At 36.0% G+C, this 20,811-nt stretch overlaps 1 protein-coding gene across 1 annotated transcript in view; it reads left to right on the top strand.

The window, feature by feature from the left end:
• The window catches only part of LOC139133333 (acyl-protein thioesterase 1-like), a 51,451-nt gene that overhangs the window by 12,763 nt on the left and 17,877 nt on the right, over positions 1–20,811 (top strand). The window contains exons 2-3 of the mRNA XM_070699878.1: positions 4,664–4,695; positions 7,413–7,478. Coding sequence (XP_070555979.1) covers positions 4,664–4,695; positions 7,413–7,478 — 98 coding nt within the window. The remainder of the gene's footprint in view (positions 1–4,663; positions 4,696–7,412; positions 7,479–20,811) is intronic.

Raw genomic sequence — 20,811 nt, 5'->3', positions numbered from 1 at the left:
AGGATACTTTGACTGTGTTTACAGTATTCATGGATTTATCTCCGGCATGCACCATCTCCGCCAACACAAAGTGGAATACGGAATTGATAATCTCTGTTTTGTTTATCTACACAAAGCTTTGATCATTTGTTTAAATAAAACATTGGTTGATATGGCAATACTCCACTAGAAACACACATGATCATATCATGATTGATAACGCCGATGAAATACAATATTTTTGTACAAATGACTATCGGCATAACGATATCATATACATTGTACATTGGTACTGTATTGCATAGATATCGGCAGCATTTCTGTTCAATTCGAGTCAAGAAAGTTTTACAAGGAATTTCCCTGTCATTAGTTGACAAGTACATCCAGTAGAGACATGTGTAAAAGCCGTACAATATCAGCTACAGACTGCCCCTGAGATTCCCATATAGCCTCTATCTAGTTCACTGCACAGCTTCTAATCTGTACCATGTTCTGATGTGGCCAACGCATTGCTGGCAACACCTGCTCACTGAGCCAGGCAATACTTAGTTGACATTTATACTCAGGCCAGCAGAGGGTCACATTGTGCAGCAAATGAAATGCTGAAAGTCTATACAGTCTGTGTTGACCAATCTCAGAACTCAGAGAATGAATATGAAGCAATCCATAAACAAGTATTTACCAGAATTTAATACAGCAACAATACGTTCATGTCTAATATATAAAGAATATCTTTCGTTGTACATGTACATGTAGCAAGGCAAGCTCCAACCATTTATCCTTCATTGTTTCCCTAGCATCCATACATTAAGTGTTTATTATTACTTGTTTCATTATTTTTAAATCATAATTTCATTGATAAAATACTTCATTTCTAAAAATGAATTTTTAGAAAAAAACTACATGTATAACGGATAAAATTGCAATGTATTTGCTATATGTTCAGAACCATCAGTACAAAACATTAAATATCCCTACTACAAAATTCCAGTCACAGATGCCAGAGCTTTTTGACACATCAGAACGAGAGCTATTTCTGTCCGTCCCAATTGATATGTCAGTGTGCAAACATAGAGAGCTGCCATGTTTTGATTACAACCGCACGAGCTTAATCGCAGCTTATTTGGTTATTCAGGATGTCTGCGAGTGACCTGGAAAATGTGAGTGCAATGCAGAATTGGAACTCTGCGTGTGTTCTCATCAGTGAAGTTTTTCTTATCACAGTATTGCTCCTTCAGTTATCAGATGCCCCGGGTCATTCAGTCAAGAGATAATTCTGACCAGATTTTACTCATATGCACACTTTCCATTTACTGTTTGCTTTTATTTCCCATTCACGACAAAATTATTTTTTTGGTCTGTATTGGATATTTTGTGTTCCACGGACATCAGATCAGATAGAAAGTCAGTCATTTTTAAAACGGAAGAGACCAGACCACCGTCAATGACAAACATGGAACACATCTTTGATAAGAGAAAAAAATGTAATTCTAAATTGCCCAAATTTACATTTCAGGTATATTTAGGCATTGCTACAAATAAATCATACACACTGCCTCACTCTCAGACCTGATGTTAAAGGATGACTGCATTCCTTTTTGATGACATGCCCACTTGCTAATCCATTCCAGGATTCCATTTGGCAAAGAGACCCGTGAAATTATGCGGGAATAGTACTGCAACAGTAACTACCGGTATAAAAATATAATTCACTTATGCCAGTATTTTCTGCAGTCAGTTATAATAAAATAATAATGTACAGTATCCCAAACCAAACTCATAACAGTAATGACTCCATAGGTTACCGGCGATTAATGCCAAAACACTGTCTGGGTCCACCAGTCTCCTTTTCTGCACCACACTTTAATACCAGCCCAGTTTTTTCAGATCAAAGTTGTCGAAAGCGATTGTTTGGCTGTGTTATTCTGTTATATGATCAATATACATTTGCATGTACACTGTAGTATCCACGTTGTGTGATATACAGTATAGTGGCAGAACCATGATATTTTGCAAATTTGCAGTCCCTTACTGATCGAATTTCATTTTTACAGCAAAAAACTTTGGGATTCACTGCCATGAAGCTGAAACCAATATTTACCATAAAATAGCCTATCAAGTCTCAAACACGTATGAAACTTTCAATATGGAAAAACTTGGCGCTAAGAAAGCAAAGCCAGAGCCTGAGATGTAAAATTTTAAGTTTCCTGTCAGAAAATCAAAATCATCAAATTTAGAGTAATTCTAGTAAGTAAAATTAATGATTTCTAGAGTGATCCATGTAAATTTTGTTAATGAATATTAACATCTTACATTAATAACAATCATTCATTGTCGATGTTGCATGTACATGTACCTCCAATCATGTAATATATGTTGAGTTGAAAAATAGTGAAAAAAAATTTCAACAGTTTGGTACACCAACATGATTCACTAAAGCAAACATTGCCTGTGATGTGGCTATTCAAGCAATCTGTACACGTACTGAATGGGTGCACACGCAAGATGAGCTACAAATTAGAAGCCATTATGAGATACATCCGGTGCAGTAAATCAGGCTCTGCCAGTGTTTAGGGATTGTCCAGTCGTAGGGTCTCCGTTCAATGAAGTGTAAACAGCTGGCAGAGTTGAAATTTAAAATGCTAAACTGTACTGTTGTGTACATGTACATGCAGTTCTTGCCACTCAACTGGGTAATTAGTGCGAGAATGGAGCTATAATATCCAGGTCAAAAGTCAACACGTGCGATGGATCCACTTACATGTAGCACCTTGTTACATGTACATACACATCATACTGTACATGACGTGTTATGCAAAGAATTCACAAGATATGTATGTAAAAATTTCCTCATCTAAATTTAGAGTTCTGTTATTACAAACAAAATCACATCCAGTCCAACAAACTTTCCAAATTATAGTCTGTCTGTGTTTAGGATATTTTTATTTAGCAGCTTGCTTGAGTATAATGTATTGCAAATTGCCCGTATAATATAAGATTTTACACCAAGAAATGTTTCCCAAAGATCAGTTGATTTACATACTCAAACATTTCAATTTGCATAAATGAATAAATTAATGTGAGAAGTTGAGCATTAGATGTGCTTGTAGATCAAGTAATATTGGGTACAATTTAAACTGCAGTAATTTGTCCGCAAATTGTCATTTCAGTCGCATTCAGTGACAGCTATACGGTACTTTCAGCAGAAAGGAGGCCATAGAAATCATTACTAGTGAGGTTGTTAGCGTGCAGACATTGAGCTCTATTATTGATCATTCTGCTTTGATTGTAATGGTCTGTTTGACTTCCGAGTGAACATCGCTTCACGTTGTCCCACTGCAATGACGTCAAATCTGTCGACAAAACAGACTTTTTTCTTATAAATTTTGGAGCATCTCATTCGGTCAGTGTGATTTTCTAACATTCCATCCATCATTCCTGAAAAGTTAAGTTAATCTGATGGATATGTACAGTCGTGCAAAAAAATTGCAAGAAAATCAATTGTGAAATTTCTTTTGCCATCGACGAACATGTTTGTAGCATATTGAGTAGACACTAGACCAGTGTATGGTAAATACAATCATTTTTTTTTGAAACAAGATTACAGTATTCATGCTTTGTGTATGTACATAGCCTAGGTTATGAATTAAAGCATCTATCATGCTTAGATGCTTTTGTAAATGAGCAGCACATGATGTTCCACGAAATGTCATTATAACTGGCAGGCCCATTACTGTAATTGTATACCATTACAATTTGCAATTGAACTCTTCCAGCAAATTTGCTGAAAAAATAACGCTGGTTCTGCGGATAAAACAGAGATATTGTATGGTGCAACTACTGTACATGGATTTCTGCACTGCAGAAATTTCTCTGCAGAAATCCACAGAGAAATTGCAATTTACCCTGATGTGTAGATGGTCCAGCAAATGACAGGATGTAGATTGTGGCATCCACAATACTTTATGAGGATGGGATCATCTCCAAGTTATTCATTTTGAGGTGTGAAATGAAAGGACATTATCTGTCGTCAACTTGTCAAGTTAAACGAAGGACAGGTACCCAATACGAAATCATGAGGTTGCACTATTGTGTCATGCATTCAGACTATCAGCTTTATCCTTTGTATCTACTCAGTGAGGACATGAAGAAAATACATGTAGGGGATGGGGGGGGGGGGGGGGTAATAATACTGCGCATCTCTGGGAATTCAAAGAGAATGGTACTCTCCCATACATGTACATACATTGTATGTATAATCCCCTTGAATTCATGGGGATGGTATAATTCCCAGCAATTTATGAATAATAGCCATTAATTAATACATGTACCTGAACTCATGAATTCTGTACATTGTGCTAATTCAATCAATCAATTAGTTAATTGACCACTGTGATAGTTTTACAGAGATGATGACATTTATGATCAATTTAATTTGCCTGCATCCATTAAGGATTTATGCTTACATGTATACATTGACATGCTTTAATTCGGAAGAAACAGGAGGTTTGTGAAAATCCATATCAACCTAGGAATAGAACCAACTATAATTACATTGTATTTCAGTATGAATTATTATTCTGTAAAAGGCATACTTTGTCACTCTTTGTTCAGACACTATGTGTCTCATGATACTGGTACATGAAGGGTCCACTGATGTACATTTTTCTTGTCTCATTTTCAGGTCATCTTCCTACATGGTCTAGGAGACACTGGGTAGGTACCTTGCTTCAGTTTACATTTATGTATGCTATGGTACAGATACTTGTATGCACTCTAGCTGCATGACATTGGTTTTGTCTTGTGAATTTGTTATTACAGTTAAATATATCTCTTACTTCTCTTGTCTCATTTCATAACCAACAAATTATATGTAAAGTACAACATACATGTATGTACGCCTCAAGAACCTGAAACACTTTTAACTTTTCTTTAAACCTTCTTCAGAAAACAGTTAACCATTCTTATTCCAAATTAAGGATAATATTTGGGGTTCCTGATGTAAATTTTTGTACTAGAGAAACAAATTACCCAACATTTACTGGCATTTGAAATTCAAAATGACTGCCATCCCAATGTTAACTCTTCAGAGAAAAGTCAAATTTTTGATTTTCACAAAACCAAGATGGCTAAAAGTCTGCTCCTTCCCAGATCAAAATGAACTCCCAGAAGCAGAAAAGTTGTGGAAAAATTTGAGAGTCAGAATATCTGACTCTGAGGCACATTCTGCCCCAACGCTATACCAAATTAGTCATTCACTGTATTAACTTTGCATAGGACATCATATTATGACTATGGAGATTAGATGATTGTCATTTCATTTTATAGTGGTTTCATTAATTTTATATAATTTTCTCATTCTTCTATCTGCATGTTGAAATATTTGACTAGTACAAATATGTATTTGTCGACAATAAAATTGCATACATGTACATTTGAGTATGCAGGGCGTTAATAATGATACTTTGCAGGTCAAAGCTTACTGCATTGAGTGCTACTGTAGTATGCCGGGTTAATATTATAAGGGTACTTTGTAGGTCTAAGCATATTGCATTGAGTGTACAGGGCTAATAATGGTACTGTGTAGGTCAAAGCATACATGTACTGTGGTGAGAAGAATAAGATACATGTAATGTATTGGTTGTATGTAACAAAAATAGCGTTATCATATATTACCTACATGTAGATTTACATGCCTGTGTAAAGTTATGAGGAAAAGTGCCCTCACATCTGTGCATTTTTTTAAGTATCACACCCCGGCCCGGTGCCCATATTTGGATGAACACGTCGAATTCTGGACCTACTTTTGTATTTAGAAAGTTTTTACTGTAAACAATAGAGTGCGAGATTCTACAGTTGTAATCAGGCACACCGCGTCCAAATACGGGCAATTGTGTGTATTTCAGAACCAGCTTCATTCTGGTTACAACTCATGTTACTATCAGCAAACGTTCCATTCCTAAACAAAGCGCAGCACGAGATTCGAACGGCTCCTCGTTCTTATTATGCGGGTGACAGTGATGCAGTCATCGCTTTTCTGACATATTTACAAAAATGGTGATAAATGTGAAATATCGCTCATATTTTTATTTCAAAATGTTTGCACAATGTTTTTTAACTAAATATTGATCATTCCGTAAGGTATATGATAAAACCTTTACGGCCCTGATACGGGTTTTGCTGACCTCGGTCGTACGGCGTATGGGCCCAAGCATGCTTGGGCCCTTCCACAATACAACCTCGGTCCACAAAACCGGCATCAGGGCTGTAAAGATTAAGGTGGTTGGAAAGGCTATTTTTGCACCAATTCTCTTATCAGAGTTAATGTCAAGTTTCAAGTGTTAGAATCAAGATATTTAGTTCAAATTTTCAGGATAACTCCCTTAGTTAATATTTTCTCCAAAGAATATAAAAATTGTATATTTGCAGCCATGATTTGAAATATGACACCAGTAAATATTAAAATTTAATTTTTCAGATTTTTTTTACATATTTGAATTTAATAATGATTGGATAGTATTAATATTACCAAATTAGTTATAAATATGTTGACACTATTTATTGTAAGATTTGTACGGCAAGATTTGTAAATAAAATTTGTTTTTATGATTTTACATGGGTTATATATCAAAAAATTATTAAAAATTCTTTCAAATTTCAAAATGTGATTTTTCAAAAAGTACTTCAAATACAGGAAAATTGTGCCGTACAAATCTTATCTGTAACCTTGTTAATAGGCTGTAAAAATTCCATGTCCATATCTCATTTCAAAGTTGGATTAAATTGGTAATACAATTTTGTAGGAAACTGTTATTCTGTCAAAAATGTTGAAAACAAGCCATATTTGCACCCCTCTTTTGAAGTCATAGAGCAGTTTTTTTTGGTTAATCTCACTTTTGACACCTCTTTGACACTCAAAGAATCTAAAAATGCATTTACAATAGCAGTCACTCACTCTGAATGCCAGCACCGCCTTGTCAAACTTTCCTGAAAAACAGCAAATATTGACTTTCCCTTTTCAAACATTTTATTAAAAGCTAGGGGACCTCTACCATAGTTAATACACTTAGGACTCCCTAACTTCTTCTTATTTGGTCAGTTTTTCAGAAGTTTTAACAGGCTATAACTCTGCAATGCCTTTGTGCCCAAATGTCTAGTTTTTTTTATTCCACAGAGAATGTTGACTACTTTTATATTTTAATAGTTTTGTTGAAATTTATAACTGACGCTCTAGCCTTTCCAACCACCTTAATATATCATCAAGAGTTACAGTTATTGTACCTTCTTTTTAAAAAATGAAGGGTTGTTTGATATAAAAATAAAACAGAAGAAAAGAATTGCTAATTGTAGCCAGAGAAATAGATAAACTGAATCCTAAATGAAGATGTTATTGTTTTTGACCTTTTTTTGTGTGATTTTTTTTCAATTTGCAGGCATGGCTGGGCTGCTGCCCTAGCTGCAATAAAGGCACCACATATAAAATATGTCTGTCCTACAGCGTAAGTAAACTGTTAAACTTTTTAAAATGTTCAATCACATCAGCTTGTATTCCAGGTCTTGCCCGACACTGGTTTTTTGGTCTGATATTGAGATTACACATCTGATTTCTGATGACCATATCAGACTCCCTATACCTCGAAGCCCCCAATAACTGTGAATTTCTCAATATTTTCATGATTATATTGCCAAAGTAATGTTATGTCATGATGTTGTACTTATTAAAAATGTGTGTTTGATTGTTATTATATACATATGTAACAATGATGTATGGCTGAATTTTATATAAAAATAAATAATTTTTGGTGCACCGCAGAAAGTGGCTTCCAAAATATGGGTAATGTGCTGTGTCTTTGAAGCTTTTTGCCAATTGATTGGCTGAAACTTATTGTTCCCATGGGATTGTTTCCAAACAGCCAATCAGATAGGGAATAGCCCTAGTTTCAGACTCCTTAAGCTCCTATAAATAATGGCGATCATGCAATAAGATATACCAGTAAGCTTCAAAGCCACTGCAAATTGCCAGCCAAAATACAGCATCAAATGACATCTGGACGTTATGATACATACCTACTTAGTGAAGTAAGGTGAAAGCTATTTGGTCTTCTGTCTATATTGACCAACACTGCAATAAAGTTTATTGCTTTAAGGCAGCCATTATCTAATAAAAGCACAGGAAGAGTAAAATTGGATGATAACAAAATGAAAGGAAAAAAATGCATACAAATGCAGATGATGTGGAGTTTAACTCATACACCCCCACTATTGTGTACACAGGTCCAATCATTCTGCCAAAAATAGCAGGACTAAACCAAAGAGTGGAAGTGAAAGGGTAGAAAAGTGCAGATAGAGTGCATTTTGAGTGAGATTGAGGGTGGATAGAGTGCAGTGTCACACCCCATGAGACAATACATTAGCATCAAAAATACATAGTGAATTAAGCCAGGGAAGGTAAACATCCAGTACAGAGTAAAATCATGGAAAATATGTTTTTGACCCTACATTATGTTGGTTTGGGCAAGCCTGGCATGGTATATGTAGTTTGGCCTCAGGATCTGCCAATAATAAATTTAACAACTTGTTTCTACATGTAGTAGCCATTACCGGTATGTGCTCACAGAGCAGTCTGAACCACAACTTTTGTGAATATGATTTTGGTCATGCTTAAAATCATATTGAAATGTATAGTTGGTTTTTAAAATGCCAATTATTTTTTTCTCAAATTAATGCTTGCAATATTTGTTGCTAAAAATCCCCATCCCCATGGCCCCAAACAACTTACACCTGTCAGACAATGTGTATTGTAAACCTATGAAAAAGTTGCGAAGTACCCCTCTATTGTGAACTCATTGAGCCATGTACCTGTGTCATGACTCGCACACCATTCAGCGTTCCTTCTTTCCTACCTGAGATAAAAAGTAATGCATGAGAAAACTGAAGATAAAACTAGTTGATCAAGGTTTCTCTTTCTCATATCTGTCAATCCCACTCATCAAAAAAAAAAGCAGTTTGTTCGTCCTTATCATCTACATGATCATGTGCTTTGATACAATAGACCATAAAATTAAGGCTTGCAGGAGCACTGGTAGAGACTTAGTGCGCTAATCACTGTTATCATTTGATTTCTTGGTCGTGAAAAATAGCCACGGACTACAATACAGCTAATTACTGAGCTACATGGTGTGATGAATCCAGGGATGTGGCTAGAGTAGAGATAAGGCTTCATCTCACGACTTCTCCCTGTTTGATGTGATGATCTTCATTATTGATTGATTAGATTGTCCTTGTTGTCACGGTGATACTCTAAGCATGAATGACGAAGGCTTTACCAATTTATATACGGATAATTTCATTCTAATAATTTCTCTTTTATTGAAATAATGGGTTCCATTTCTATGTTTTTTTACATTCAATAGCTTCTCCATGACGATTGTCTATCGTAATTTGGCCCCATCTATTTCTGAACCAGGATAATTGGCCATTTATGTTTTTTGTATACTGGCAAATTGTAAAAACAAATCACGTATTGACACCTCATTTTAACCTTTTTCCTGCCAGACAATACCATTTCCTGATCTGTCAAGTCAGTTAAAAGCAGTATTGAGCCAAAACCATATATTCTGACCCACTTTGTATGGTCTGTTATAGCAACATAAGTCCGTAAAAATCGTGTTTTACGGTATCTTCTGTTCAAGTTTTTGTTCAAATGTATTATGATATGGTGGATGTTGTGCTTCCCTAGTTTAACTGTTTGAGCGCCAAAATCAATTTTTGTCGCCTTTATAGAATATACCTCAGTCAAATTTTTCCAAATTTTTGCCAAATTTTGATAAAGAACTGTAGCCATGGAAATGCGATTTCCATTTGGTCCAAAATATAAAAACAAATTACAGAAAAATTCATTAAACTTTGGTATAATGTTGCACTAAAATTTTAGTTGGAAAAATTATAGCACTCAAAGGGTTAACAACTTGATCTGACAGTGAAATATGGACTTTGCAGGATAAGGGTTTAAGTTGCAGTGCACTTTGCTGATATGTCTTTAGTGTATTTATTTTTCTACTTTCAACTATCTAGCGTTCTTTCTTACATTTTTTGCACATCAGTTCAGCAGATACCTTGATTGAGGTAGTACACACCTTGAAAATGAAAGAGTTTATCTTTTCTTGAAATTTTCTGTAAGGAAACTTTAAACCATTACTTTTTGAAATCCAGAATAAAACACTGGGGTCACCATGTGGATTTAGAAAAACAACCAAATATTTACGGACACATTAAATTCAAAATGGCCGCCATTTCTACGCTAACTCTATGAGAAAAAATTCAGTCTTTGATTTTCACAAAGATTCCAGTGAAAAACATAATTACTTTATAAGCTTCAAAGTGAGCCCCACAAAGGTAGACAAGAAAAGCATTGTGAAAGTTTGAGGGTCAAAACATCTATAGATCACTGAGAAGCATTGTACCTGAAAGGAAGCCACTCTAATGCTATAGCATGTGTATGTAATGTCCATCATTCAGTATGCAAATATAATGATAACAACTCATTATCAATGTTTAATTTTCATAAAAAAAAAAACAAACCAATTATTCACTCTATTAACTACATTTGTCTTTCTTAAATTATACTTTATTAGTTTTACAGCCATATCGGGATCTTTGTTGCTTCCACAAGCATTTTTTAATATGACGTCCTGGAGCTGTTTTCAGAAATATTAGCATTCTCTTATCGCTGACATTTTATAAATGGCAACAACTTAACACTCTTGAGCTCTGTGCAATCATAGACATGACTGTATCTGATCGAACAAGCCCTGAGGATCTACTGTACGGTACTTATATTCAATACTGCAACAAGGTCATTGCAGTTGTCTTGTTCTACAGGCTAGAACTGTGTATAGCCAGAAAGCACCCTTCTGGTGCTGTTTTATGTTTTTTCTTCGAAAGAAAATTCAATAGCCGAGTCAAAAGATTCAAATTCTATGATCTAACAAAATGTTTATTGTCCTCTATGCTTGATTTGAATGGAAATTTCCATGGAAATTGTACTTAAGGTTGTAGGTAGGCATTGTGAGATGATAGATGGATAGCAATGCAGGCATAAATTTTTTCAACGTTATCAGATACATTTATAACAAAATTCAGTATGAAGACATAGTGATAACTTTGGCTTTTTATCAAAGTAAATAGACTTCCAGTACGCAATGGATAACCTTCTTTTCTATAAATGCTATAGGTTCAGGTGTCCTTATCATACAGGTGTCCACATAACAATGATAGACGCCTCTATTCATTTACAGAATAGTTTGCTTGGAAACATTGTTGTATGTGGAACAGGTGTTAAATGTTCAAGAGATTTGCCCCAATGGATTTTTTTTTTTTTTGAATCAAAGCAAAATGTGTCGTGAAACATAGGGTAGAAAAACACTTGTGTCAACATGGTTTATAAATTGTCAGTCTAGAACTATGTCAGCAAACAGACTAGTGATAAAATCATGTTGAAATAAAGCTGGATTCTACATTTCATATACATTGTAAGACATATATGCATGCCGTGAAGATTGCCAAACCTCTACAGCACTCTCAATTATGAATTATGCAATTGTACCGTACGTGATTAGATTAGATTAGATCATGAAGGTAGTGTACCTCCATGATTAGATTAGGTCATGTAATTTGGTTGGGTTTACATGTTTTGTATATTAATACACTGTTAAAAATATTTCACCAAAATGTGAAGGTTGTTCTGCATCTTGAAATATTGCTACACAGAAGTGTGTCTAATGCAAAATGTACCCAAAGCAGTGCACCATACAAGTACATTCTGTCATACAAAAAATTTTTATGGATCAAATCAAATAGTTCCTTTATGTTATGGCTCTCCCGGTGCTTTCGTCTGCAGAACTCATTATTTTCACCCTGTCTGCCCACATGTCCTCTATTCCTTTCATATACACCATCATTCTGGCTGTGAGTGAGTCTCTAATGATTGCGATGACGCATACTTGAATATCAAACTAAAATGTGCCCAAACACACAAGATTTTTATCACCCTACTGTGTACATTCACATGGTAATGTTCAGATGCTATCAAAACTTAAATAGGATAAGGGACAGATTACTCTAAGTATACATTAGAGGTAGCTTTAGATGTAATCATATTTTTTGAGATGTATAGATTTTCTTTGAAGAATATTGTACTGTAAGTGACCGAAAAAGCTAAATGTGACTTGTGTATTTGAGCAATAAAGCGCCTAGCTATGGGTATACAATGAGACTTTGGCGAGTTCACACATATGCAGGAGCAATAGCGAGTGTATGCAATGTGAACAGGGTAATAACTGGTCAAAACCCAGTGGTATACCCGTTACTGATGTGTTTTATTGCCATAATAATCATAAGAGTACATGCATATTCTGCTGTGAAATGTCCCAAAAGGAATTTTTCTCTTGCTGAGAGCTTGTGCATGTTCTACATGTAACTGTGCTGTGTGAATACGTAGCTTATTCCTCATCTCGACTGAGCAGATTGCTGTATTTGCACCGTCAATATACCAGCATATGATATGATATGTATTTTGTTCAGTTTATAACAATCAAATACAGCTATTTGTTTACACCCAAAATTACGTCCTTGAACATGCCTGGTATTCATCTTATGAAACCATTATGACTGTGCTTGTGGTAATGTTTGTGTGATTTTGACAGCTGGACCAGTGTGCATTTGTCAACAGTGAAGTTAAAATGATGTGTTTTGTTTGGAAGACTACCACGTTGATACGGTCAAACCCCTATAGTCGCCCAGGGGCCCAACAAAAAGTGACCACTATATCGGTATATGGAGGTGGCCAGTATAGAGGGTGGGTGTCATGGCATTACTTCCAGTGTAGGTGCATGGCGTGGAGAATTTAGAAACAGATAGCAGCAATGATAAAATTCTATAATATTAAGTCTTTTGAAAATCATAATGCATGCATTTAATTTCTGAAAGAGTCATTTTGTAGCTATAAAATCAATTAAAATTGACTCATTTTTTGCTAACTTCACTCAAAGCATTTTTTGGCAGAGGTCACATTCAATATGCTGACCATTCATTATACACAGGTTTTGTTCCAAATTGGAGCAATTCCACATACATTTAAGAGAGGTGGCCATTCTGTAGAGGACCTTGAACATGTACAATGCCACAGGACTGCTGCAAGTTAACACCCTAAAGCTGCTGATGTGCAGCTAGCTCGGAAGCATATATGTGATTGGTTGATTTTAAAGAGGTGACTGCTCTGTATGGGTGACCACTATCAAAACAGGTTTGACTGCTTCAGCGAGAAGAAGCAGAAAATGTATGATGGGCTTGTCTTCTAGATAAAGAAATAATGAAAGCATTATCAAAAGTTATAGCTGTTGTCTGCTTGCGTGATGTATGACTACAAGGTCATGATCGTATTGATAATATGATCTCTTTGAGGCTGGCACTGGCACGCATCAAAATATGTGACATGTTATGCTGCACATTTACTGAAGATATAGAATCAATGAAGATGTTGAGAACATGTGAAAACTGTTTGGCAAGTACCGAAAATTTAAATATTTCTGAAAGTGATAAATTGACCTAACCTTTAATTTTAACACGTTGATGCAATTTCACATGATGAAGAGATTTTAAATCTTTTCATCATACACATGATTTTGTTCAATTTACTAACAGGTTAGGTCAATTTATCACTTTCAGAAATTTCCCTCTTCTCATCGAGACTTTCAGTTCTAAAAATATTTAAAAATTTTAATCTATCCAACATTTAGGACATTGATATTTTACATACATGGGATATTTAAGAACTTGATAGGACACATGTTAAATTCATTGGAAATTTAAGAATAGCGCTGATCGCATCACTGTTCTCTTGCATTAATATGTATAAATATTTGTCCAAATTTTCCACATAAATGACGAAAATAAAACCTGCTACATGTACTGTTAAAATAGCTACTTAAAGGCGGAGCCTCCCTTTAAAAGGACGCCAAGCTATGGCGGCGTTTATTGTGTAAGTGGACACCAAACAGGCAACACGCAGGCACACGCTCCAGAAAATGCAACTTTTTAGTTTTCCCCGGCCGCAAAACCACAGACAGACTGCCAAGCAGTCAGCGCGAAGTTGCTGCCGATCTAACTCTGTGGTTATATTCAAAGTCTAACGCGACTGGAAGACAATTTTTTAGGAAATTCAAGTGTTTGTGGTGGGGAATCAATGACTGTTGGCAATTTGAACCGACCGTCAATCAAAAGCTTGCATAAACTCTGTTTGCAGGATTAGCAAAATGTGACAAAAGGTTGAGATCAGTTTGTGTAATCAATGTTATAGAAATCAAACATTGTACTGGCCAAGCGTTTGACTGGGAGGAGAACTCCACTAATGCGAGAACCTGGGATTGAAAAGTGCGGCTTTAAAGTCACACTATATGTAATTTGTATTGATTTATGGCTCAGACTGCAAGCTAACTGCAACAACAGCTGTGCATTCAACAACAAAATTTGTCTGAATTTTAGGCAGCGTTGTCTGAAGTCGCGCATGTGCAGCTATATTTAGTAACAAACCTGAAATTGCGATCAAAGCTATCGATGTGGTAAAATTGTTGTATTCTGCCTTAGAAAGTTTCAAAGCTCAGAATATCTTTAAAGGCGCCCTTCTCAATCCCAGGTTCTCGCATTAGGAAATGTGTCAACAGCCCATTAACAGTTTGACATTCTTTTGTATTCTATTGAATATTTCATCAAGTAAATAATATTTATATTTGATAAATCTGATAATTGAGCGGGGGCTTTACAGTGGTTGTAAACTTTGATGATTTTTTTTTCATCATTTTTGTGTTGTATGTCAATAGCAAGTTCTTGTTCTACTCCCAAAAGCATGTTGAAATACCAACTATTTAGCTCGTAAACGCAGTGTCTGTACATGTATATGTAAAATGCACTATTATTGTTGACATTTGAATTCTAGATTGGACCAGAACAACAACAACGACAATAACAACAGCAGCAGCAGTAACAATGCAGTCTTCACATGTACACGCTTAGTTGATGAGCTAAACACTGTGTATCTCAACATACTTTGGGCGGCAGAACAAGAAGCTGTAGTTGACATCAAAAACATAAAGAGTGAAAAAAAAAATCCCTGAAAGTTATAGTCACTGGCCCTTTAAACCAAGACCCTTGGGGAGATAGAGTATCCCTTACAATAACAAACGTGACATTTAGAATAAAATTTGATTCAGTTGTTGGAAATGAAATGTCATGTGATGATTTAACAAACAGAGTTGGAAAGTTACATGTATAATACCTAATCCATCTGTAGAATACATCAATCTAAACCCGGTCAAAGGTCAGACACTGCTGCGGTTTCACCATCAATCTATCCTTGCAAATTAACAATACATCATTTATGGCATTTGATTTTCATGTAAGAGCGTTCTCAGCCTGTAAAATTGTTATGGGCCCGTTTGTCCGGAAGTTACACATGTACACTTCTGCCCGTGGAAAATTCATACACTAACATTACCACATTGTAAATCAATATTTACAATGATTTCAATTTTGAATAAAGTTCAGACTTTTTAGGCCGCCTCTCAGTGACAGTACCGGTGTACAGGGTATTGTTTTTTAAATTCTAAGCTGGTCAGAGGTGCAATGTTTGATGGCCACATAATGTTCATCTTGAATATATGCTTTATAAACACATAGCAGGGATGAAGACGGTTACAGCAACTCAGAAAATAGAAAAATTTAGAGTGTCTCTGAAATCTCACTGAAAATACAAGTCAAAAAGTCGTAAGGAAGACACTACATAAACATCGCAAAAAAAAAGAGATACAGAATACAGACAGTGACCATTCTTACAATATTGTTGCCTTATTAAACTTCATACATGATAATATATATTTTGCCAAATTAATATATTATACCTTTTCCTGGTTATCCCACAATGCATCGCTTTGACTGTATCAAACATAGGATACACACTCAAAACAACAAAAGCTTTCTGATTTTGTGATGTACAATGCTTTGTTATACAGGAATGACACAAATTTTCAATGCCAAAAAAATATCTCTTGCATTTTTCGTCCATTGACAAAAATGTAGGTCAGGGCGTAACCTGCCATAGTGCTCTACGAGTAACATACTGTACCCTGTGTTTACCCTATGGCTACAAAGCTCTATGAGTAACCTATATTGTGTACCTGAGCGCATGCTGCGTCATGGAACCAGTAAAAGAATTATTCAAATGGTATTTGTTTTGACCAAAGCCACCTCAATCTACCTCCCCTATCCCCCTCGCTAACAGGAGCAAGAAGCTACTGATGAATGACAACTGTTTAAGATTATCCGGATAGTTATTCTGTAACATGATCATTTATGATGCATTTAGGGCTGTTACACTTAGGTTCATAAAATATTGCTGTTTGTTGTTAGGGATGGACCATTTAATATTGGGGGGGGGGTCTGGACGATTGATAAGGTGGTGTTATTTTCTTTTTACCTAATCCATTGTACATTATTTTTTCCCACTGTCCCATCTTTTTATGTCAAGCCTTCTCTGGCTGATTTTTTCATTGACTTTTTGCTGGGAATCTTTTTTTTACATCTTCCAGACTCCCCCCAAGGATATCAAATAGTCCACCCCTTAGGGACCATTGATTATTAAAACAAGTACCGGGCAAACAAAACTTAGGACGTTTGACAGCTAACATCCTCCGCCCTCCACATAATGGAAATTTTTGGAAGGGCAACAAAATAATAATATCGACTGCGCCCAACCGACTAACATAATAAACAATAAAAAAACAAGCTATTTGCAGTTAAATCTTCTGGTAGACTTTTGTGTAGCAAATATTTCAAAACAAACCCTGACAGTGATTCAGTATCAGGTACAGGTATACTACCGGTATTTCTATGGCAACACCTTTGCATATATACTTAGACTAATTGTGAATTTGCAAAGAGCTAACGTGAATGAAAGACTCAAACTTTGCTCAAACTTTCCATAATGAAAGTTCATATTGTATACACCTTCGAAATCAAGAATAAAAATCAGTGGGTCACCATCAGTGTTTCTCTGCATGTTCACTGAAGGGGGAAATTGCTGCCCCAATGATCAAAATTTAGGGGGCAGACTTGACATTTTAGGGGGCAGAAACAACAGCAAATTCACATGTCACTCCACTATGCGCTTGGGTCACCATCACATGGGGCATATTTGCTTGCTCTGTTTTGTGTGCAATTTTCACGCTGTCAGTACTTTTTACAGGGCAGAAAGTGGTTCGAAATGTGCAATTTGCGCAATTGCGCAGTCGAGAGAAAACCCTGCACCATGGCAAATTTGGCAAGTTTTGTAATAGAAAAATGGAGTACCCAACATTTTCTGACTCTTGAAATGCAAAGTGGCCACCAGCCTTGTGTTAACTCTATGGGAAAATGTAAAATTTCCATTTTCACAAAAATAAGCCATTGAAAATTAATATTTTCCTAGGCTCTAATATGAGGCCCCCCAAGTAGTAGAACAAAATGAAATGTTACCATGAAGTTTGAGAATTCAAATATCTATCCTGAGGCACATTTTTAATACCATAAAACGTTATGAGTTCTGTTTTTTTTACATGCATGTTTTAATTACATGTACCTACAGTCCTTAGTTTTACATCTGATATTGAATACTCCAGTAATTGATTTAATATACATTACCCACATAAACAAGTCTAATACCGTAAGTAGTTCAAGTTTGATTATTGCCATCGTTCAACTTCACGTTTTGTACGCTGGCTGTCGTATTTATCCATTTACTTAATGTATTTTTGATCTTGAAGAATGATGGATGTGAGACAATAAAATCATGTTTCATCTTCTGTGATAAATTACATCACAACTTCTTTGGTAGCCATGGCAATATGCCCCTAATTCCATTTCTTTTTTGTGTTCTAAGTGATGTGAAAAGTGTTAATTACAGCTTTGTACAAACTGAGCAAAATGTTCTGGTATCAACTTTAAAGACCTGGTTTTCAAATCCAAGGTTGAGTTTGATATTTTTGAGTGAAGCAAAAATTTTATTTTGCATACAGAATACAAATTATGGAAAAATGCATTAAATTTTACAAGTAATTGTACATCTACATGTAAGTGACATGTCAACCATTGTATGAGGGATATGGCAACACAGGAACAATGCGGATTAACCATGAAAGTTTTGAGGTCCATTCAAGATTGATTCAGAGATTAGCCAAGCCAACCAACAATTCTTCTCTCAGGCTGGTGGGCTTTCTCTTGCATGGAATTTAACTTTCCGAACTGTTGGCAGCTTGTTTAGTCATCACCAGGGAAGCTATGTGATACGAGGCATTACATGTTCACTAGTTTGATGCCATTGCCATGGTTACATGAATTAAAGGTAAAATTCTTGTAGGGGACAGATTTTCAGACTCTAAAACTTGTATTCTTTGGCCAACCATTTGGTTGGGTTTATTTTGAAGCTTATGGAGTTGATGAAAATCTGGAATTTTATTTTCCCCATAGAGGTAACACAGGGATGCCATTTTGAATTTCATATATCGGTAAATATTGGGAAATCTATTACCAAAATTTGCACAGTGATCCCTGATTTTTAATCTTAATTTTGAAAGAGAATGGTTGAGAGTTTACTTGTGGAAAGGAAAACTTTAGATAATGTTTAATCTTTTATTTTTGAGGCACAAACTACAATGTACCTTAAGTTTTTAAAAACACTGAAACAGCAAACAGATCTAGATGTACATCCGACTCGAGAGAAAGTTGAGTATCAGGTGCAGTGCATGTTGTTTCATCCACTTTGCATTATTCAATAATTAAATCCCTTATGTTCAAACCGCTGAATGGTATTCAATTTGATTCATGGCCCAAATGTTGGATAGTATGTACTGGAGGTATTTCCTGTTAGAAAAAAAAATTAATCTCCCAAGCAAGAGATTTGAACTCAACTGTTCATGAAAACAAAATGCATTCCTTTGATCATGATGTACCGGTACCATTATCTTCAGGGTAAATTTGCATTAGCTTATCTCGATGATTTTTCTTCCGTTCTTGTGTTAACCGCAAGTTCTTGTTCTATTCCCCCAAACATGTTGAAACACCAGCAATTGAGCTTTTCCACACAGCATGTACATTTACCGTACACTGTCAAATTTTTTACATTTGAATTTCCATCCGGATTCAAAATTCGCTTTTCAACATTAACAATATGTACATTAACAATGTCACCTGTCCGACTCGGGGTCAGAAGATTCTTGATCATTGTTACTCCACAATCAAAGGTGCATATTGCTCCCTGTCGCGTCCTCAGTACGGTAAATCAGATCATTCTGCGGTATTTCTGATACCTGCATGCAAACAAAACCTGAAGATTGTGAAACCAACAACTAGATCTGTCAAGTGCTGGTCTGCCAATTCAGTTATGTGTCTTCAAGGTTGCCTGGAATCTACCGGTCGGTCAGTTTTTAAAGATTCATCTTCAGCTCTCAACGAATACACCGATGTGGTAACAGATTACGTAAACTTCTGTATCGATTGGTGCATTCCGACAAAGGTAGTTTGCAGTTATCCCAATCAGAAGCCATGGTTTAACAGCTACGTTGGCACAAAACTTACAGCAAAATCCGTTGCCTTCAGGGCAAATGATTCTGATACGTGTAAAAAGGCACGACATGAACTGAATAAAGCAATCCAATCAGCGAAACGACAATATCGCGATAAACTAGAAAATCAGTTCGAAGAAAAGGACTCCCGGCGCTTATGGAAGGGACTAGAAGCAGTCACATCATACAAAGGCAAACATAATACGATCGTCGACAGTGATGCTGATCTTCCTGATCGTTTAAACGATTTCTACGCTCGCTTTGACAAAAAGAACTTAGTTCCCCCGTTATGCATTGACTCAGACAACGACGATGCGCCCTTCATTATCCTCAAGTCTGATGTACAGAAGTGTTTGTCTCGTGTAAATGTACACAAGGCTGCGGGTCCGGACAGTATCCCATCTCGTGCCCTTCGCCTATGCGCTGAACAATTGTCGGGTGTATTTAGGGACATTTTTAATACCTCACTCTCTCAGTGTGTGGTGTAAAGTTGCTTCAAGAAATCTACAATAATTCCCGTACCGAAGAAAGTTCCAGTCAAGCGCTTGAATGACTATAGACCAGTTGCGCTCACGTCCGTCATCATGAAATGCTTTGAACGATTAGTCCTTCACCATATAAAGTCTATACTTCCAAAAACTCTCGATCCCTATCAGTTTGCATATCGTTCTAATTGATCTGTCGAAGACGCCGTATCTTTTGCACTTCACACAGTATTATCTCATCTGGACAATCGCAACTATTATGCACGCATGCTCTTCATCGACTTCAGGTGTGCATTTAATACAATTATTCCTTCCAAGCTTGTCAGTAAATTAGTCGAACTCTAGAGTCGGTACTTCCATGTGTAGGTGGATTTTAAACTTTCTGAGCAATAGACCACAGGTTGTTAAAATTAATAACCACCTTTCCTCGTCGACAGTTCTCAATAAGGGAGCTCCCCAGGGATGCGTTTGCAGCCCTTTGCTGTACTCTCTTTTTACCTATGATTGTACTCATTTGTATGCTAATAATTTCATTGTGAAGTTTGCTGATGACACCACAGCCATAGATTTAATAACTGAAAATGAGGAGTCTGCATACAGAAGTGAAATTGGTGCAATGCGAACAATCTTGAACTCAATGTAAACAAAACCAAGGAAATAAATATCGATTTTAGGAAAGTACATTTTACCCATACCCC

The sequence above is a fragment of the Ptychodera flava genome, chromosome 5 (assembly GCF_041260155.1).
Source record: "Ptychodera flava strain L36383 chromosome 5, AS_Pfla_20210202, whole genome shotgun sequence".
Classification (NCBI taxonomy): Eukaryota; Metazoa; Hemichordata; class Enteropneusta; family Ptychoderidae; genus Ptychodera; species Ptychodera flava.
This window is presented reverse-complemented; position numbering and strand designations above follow the sequence as displayed.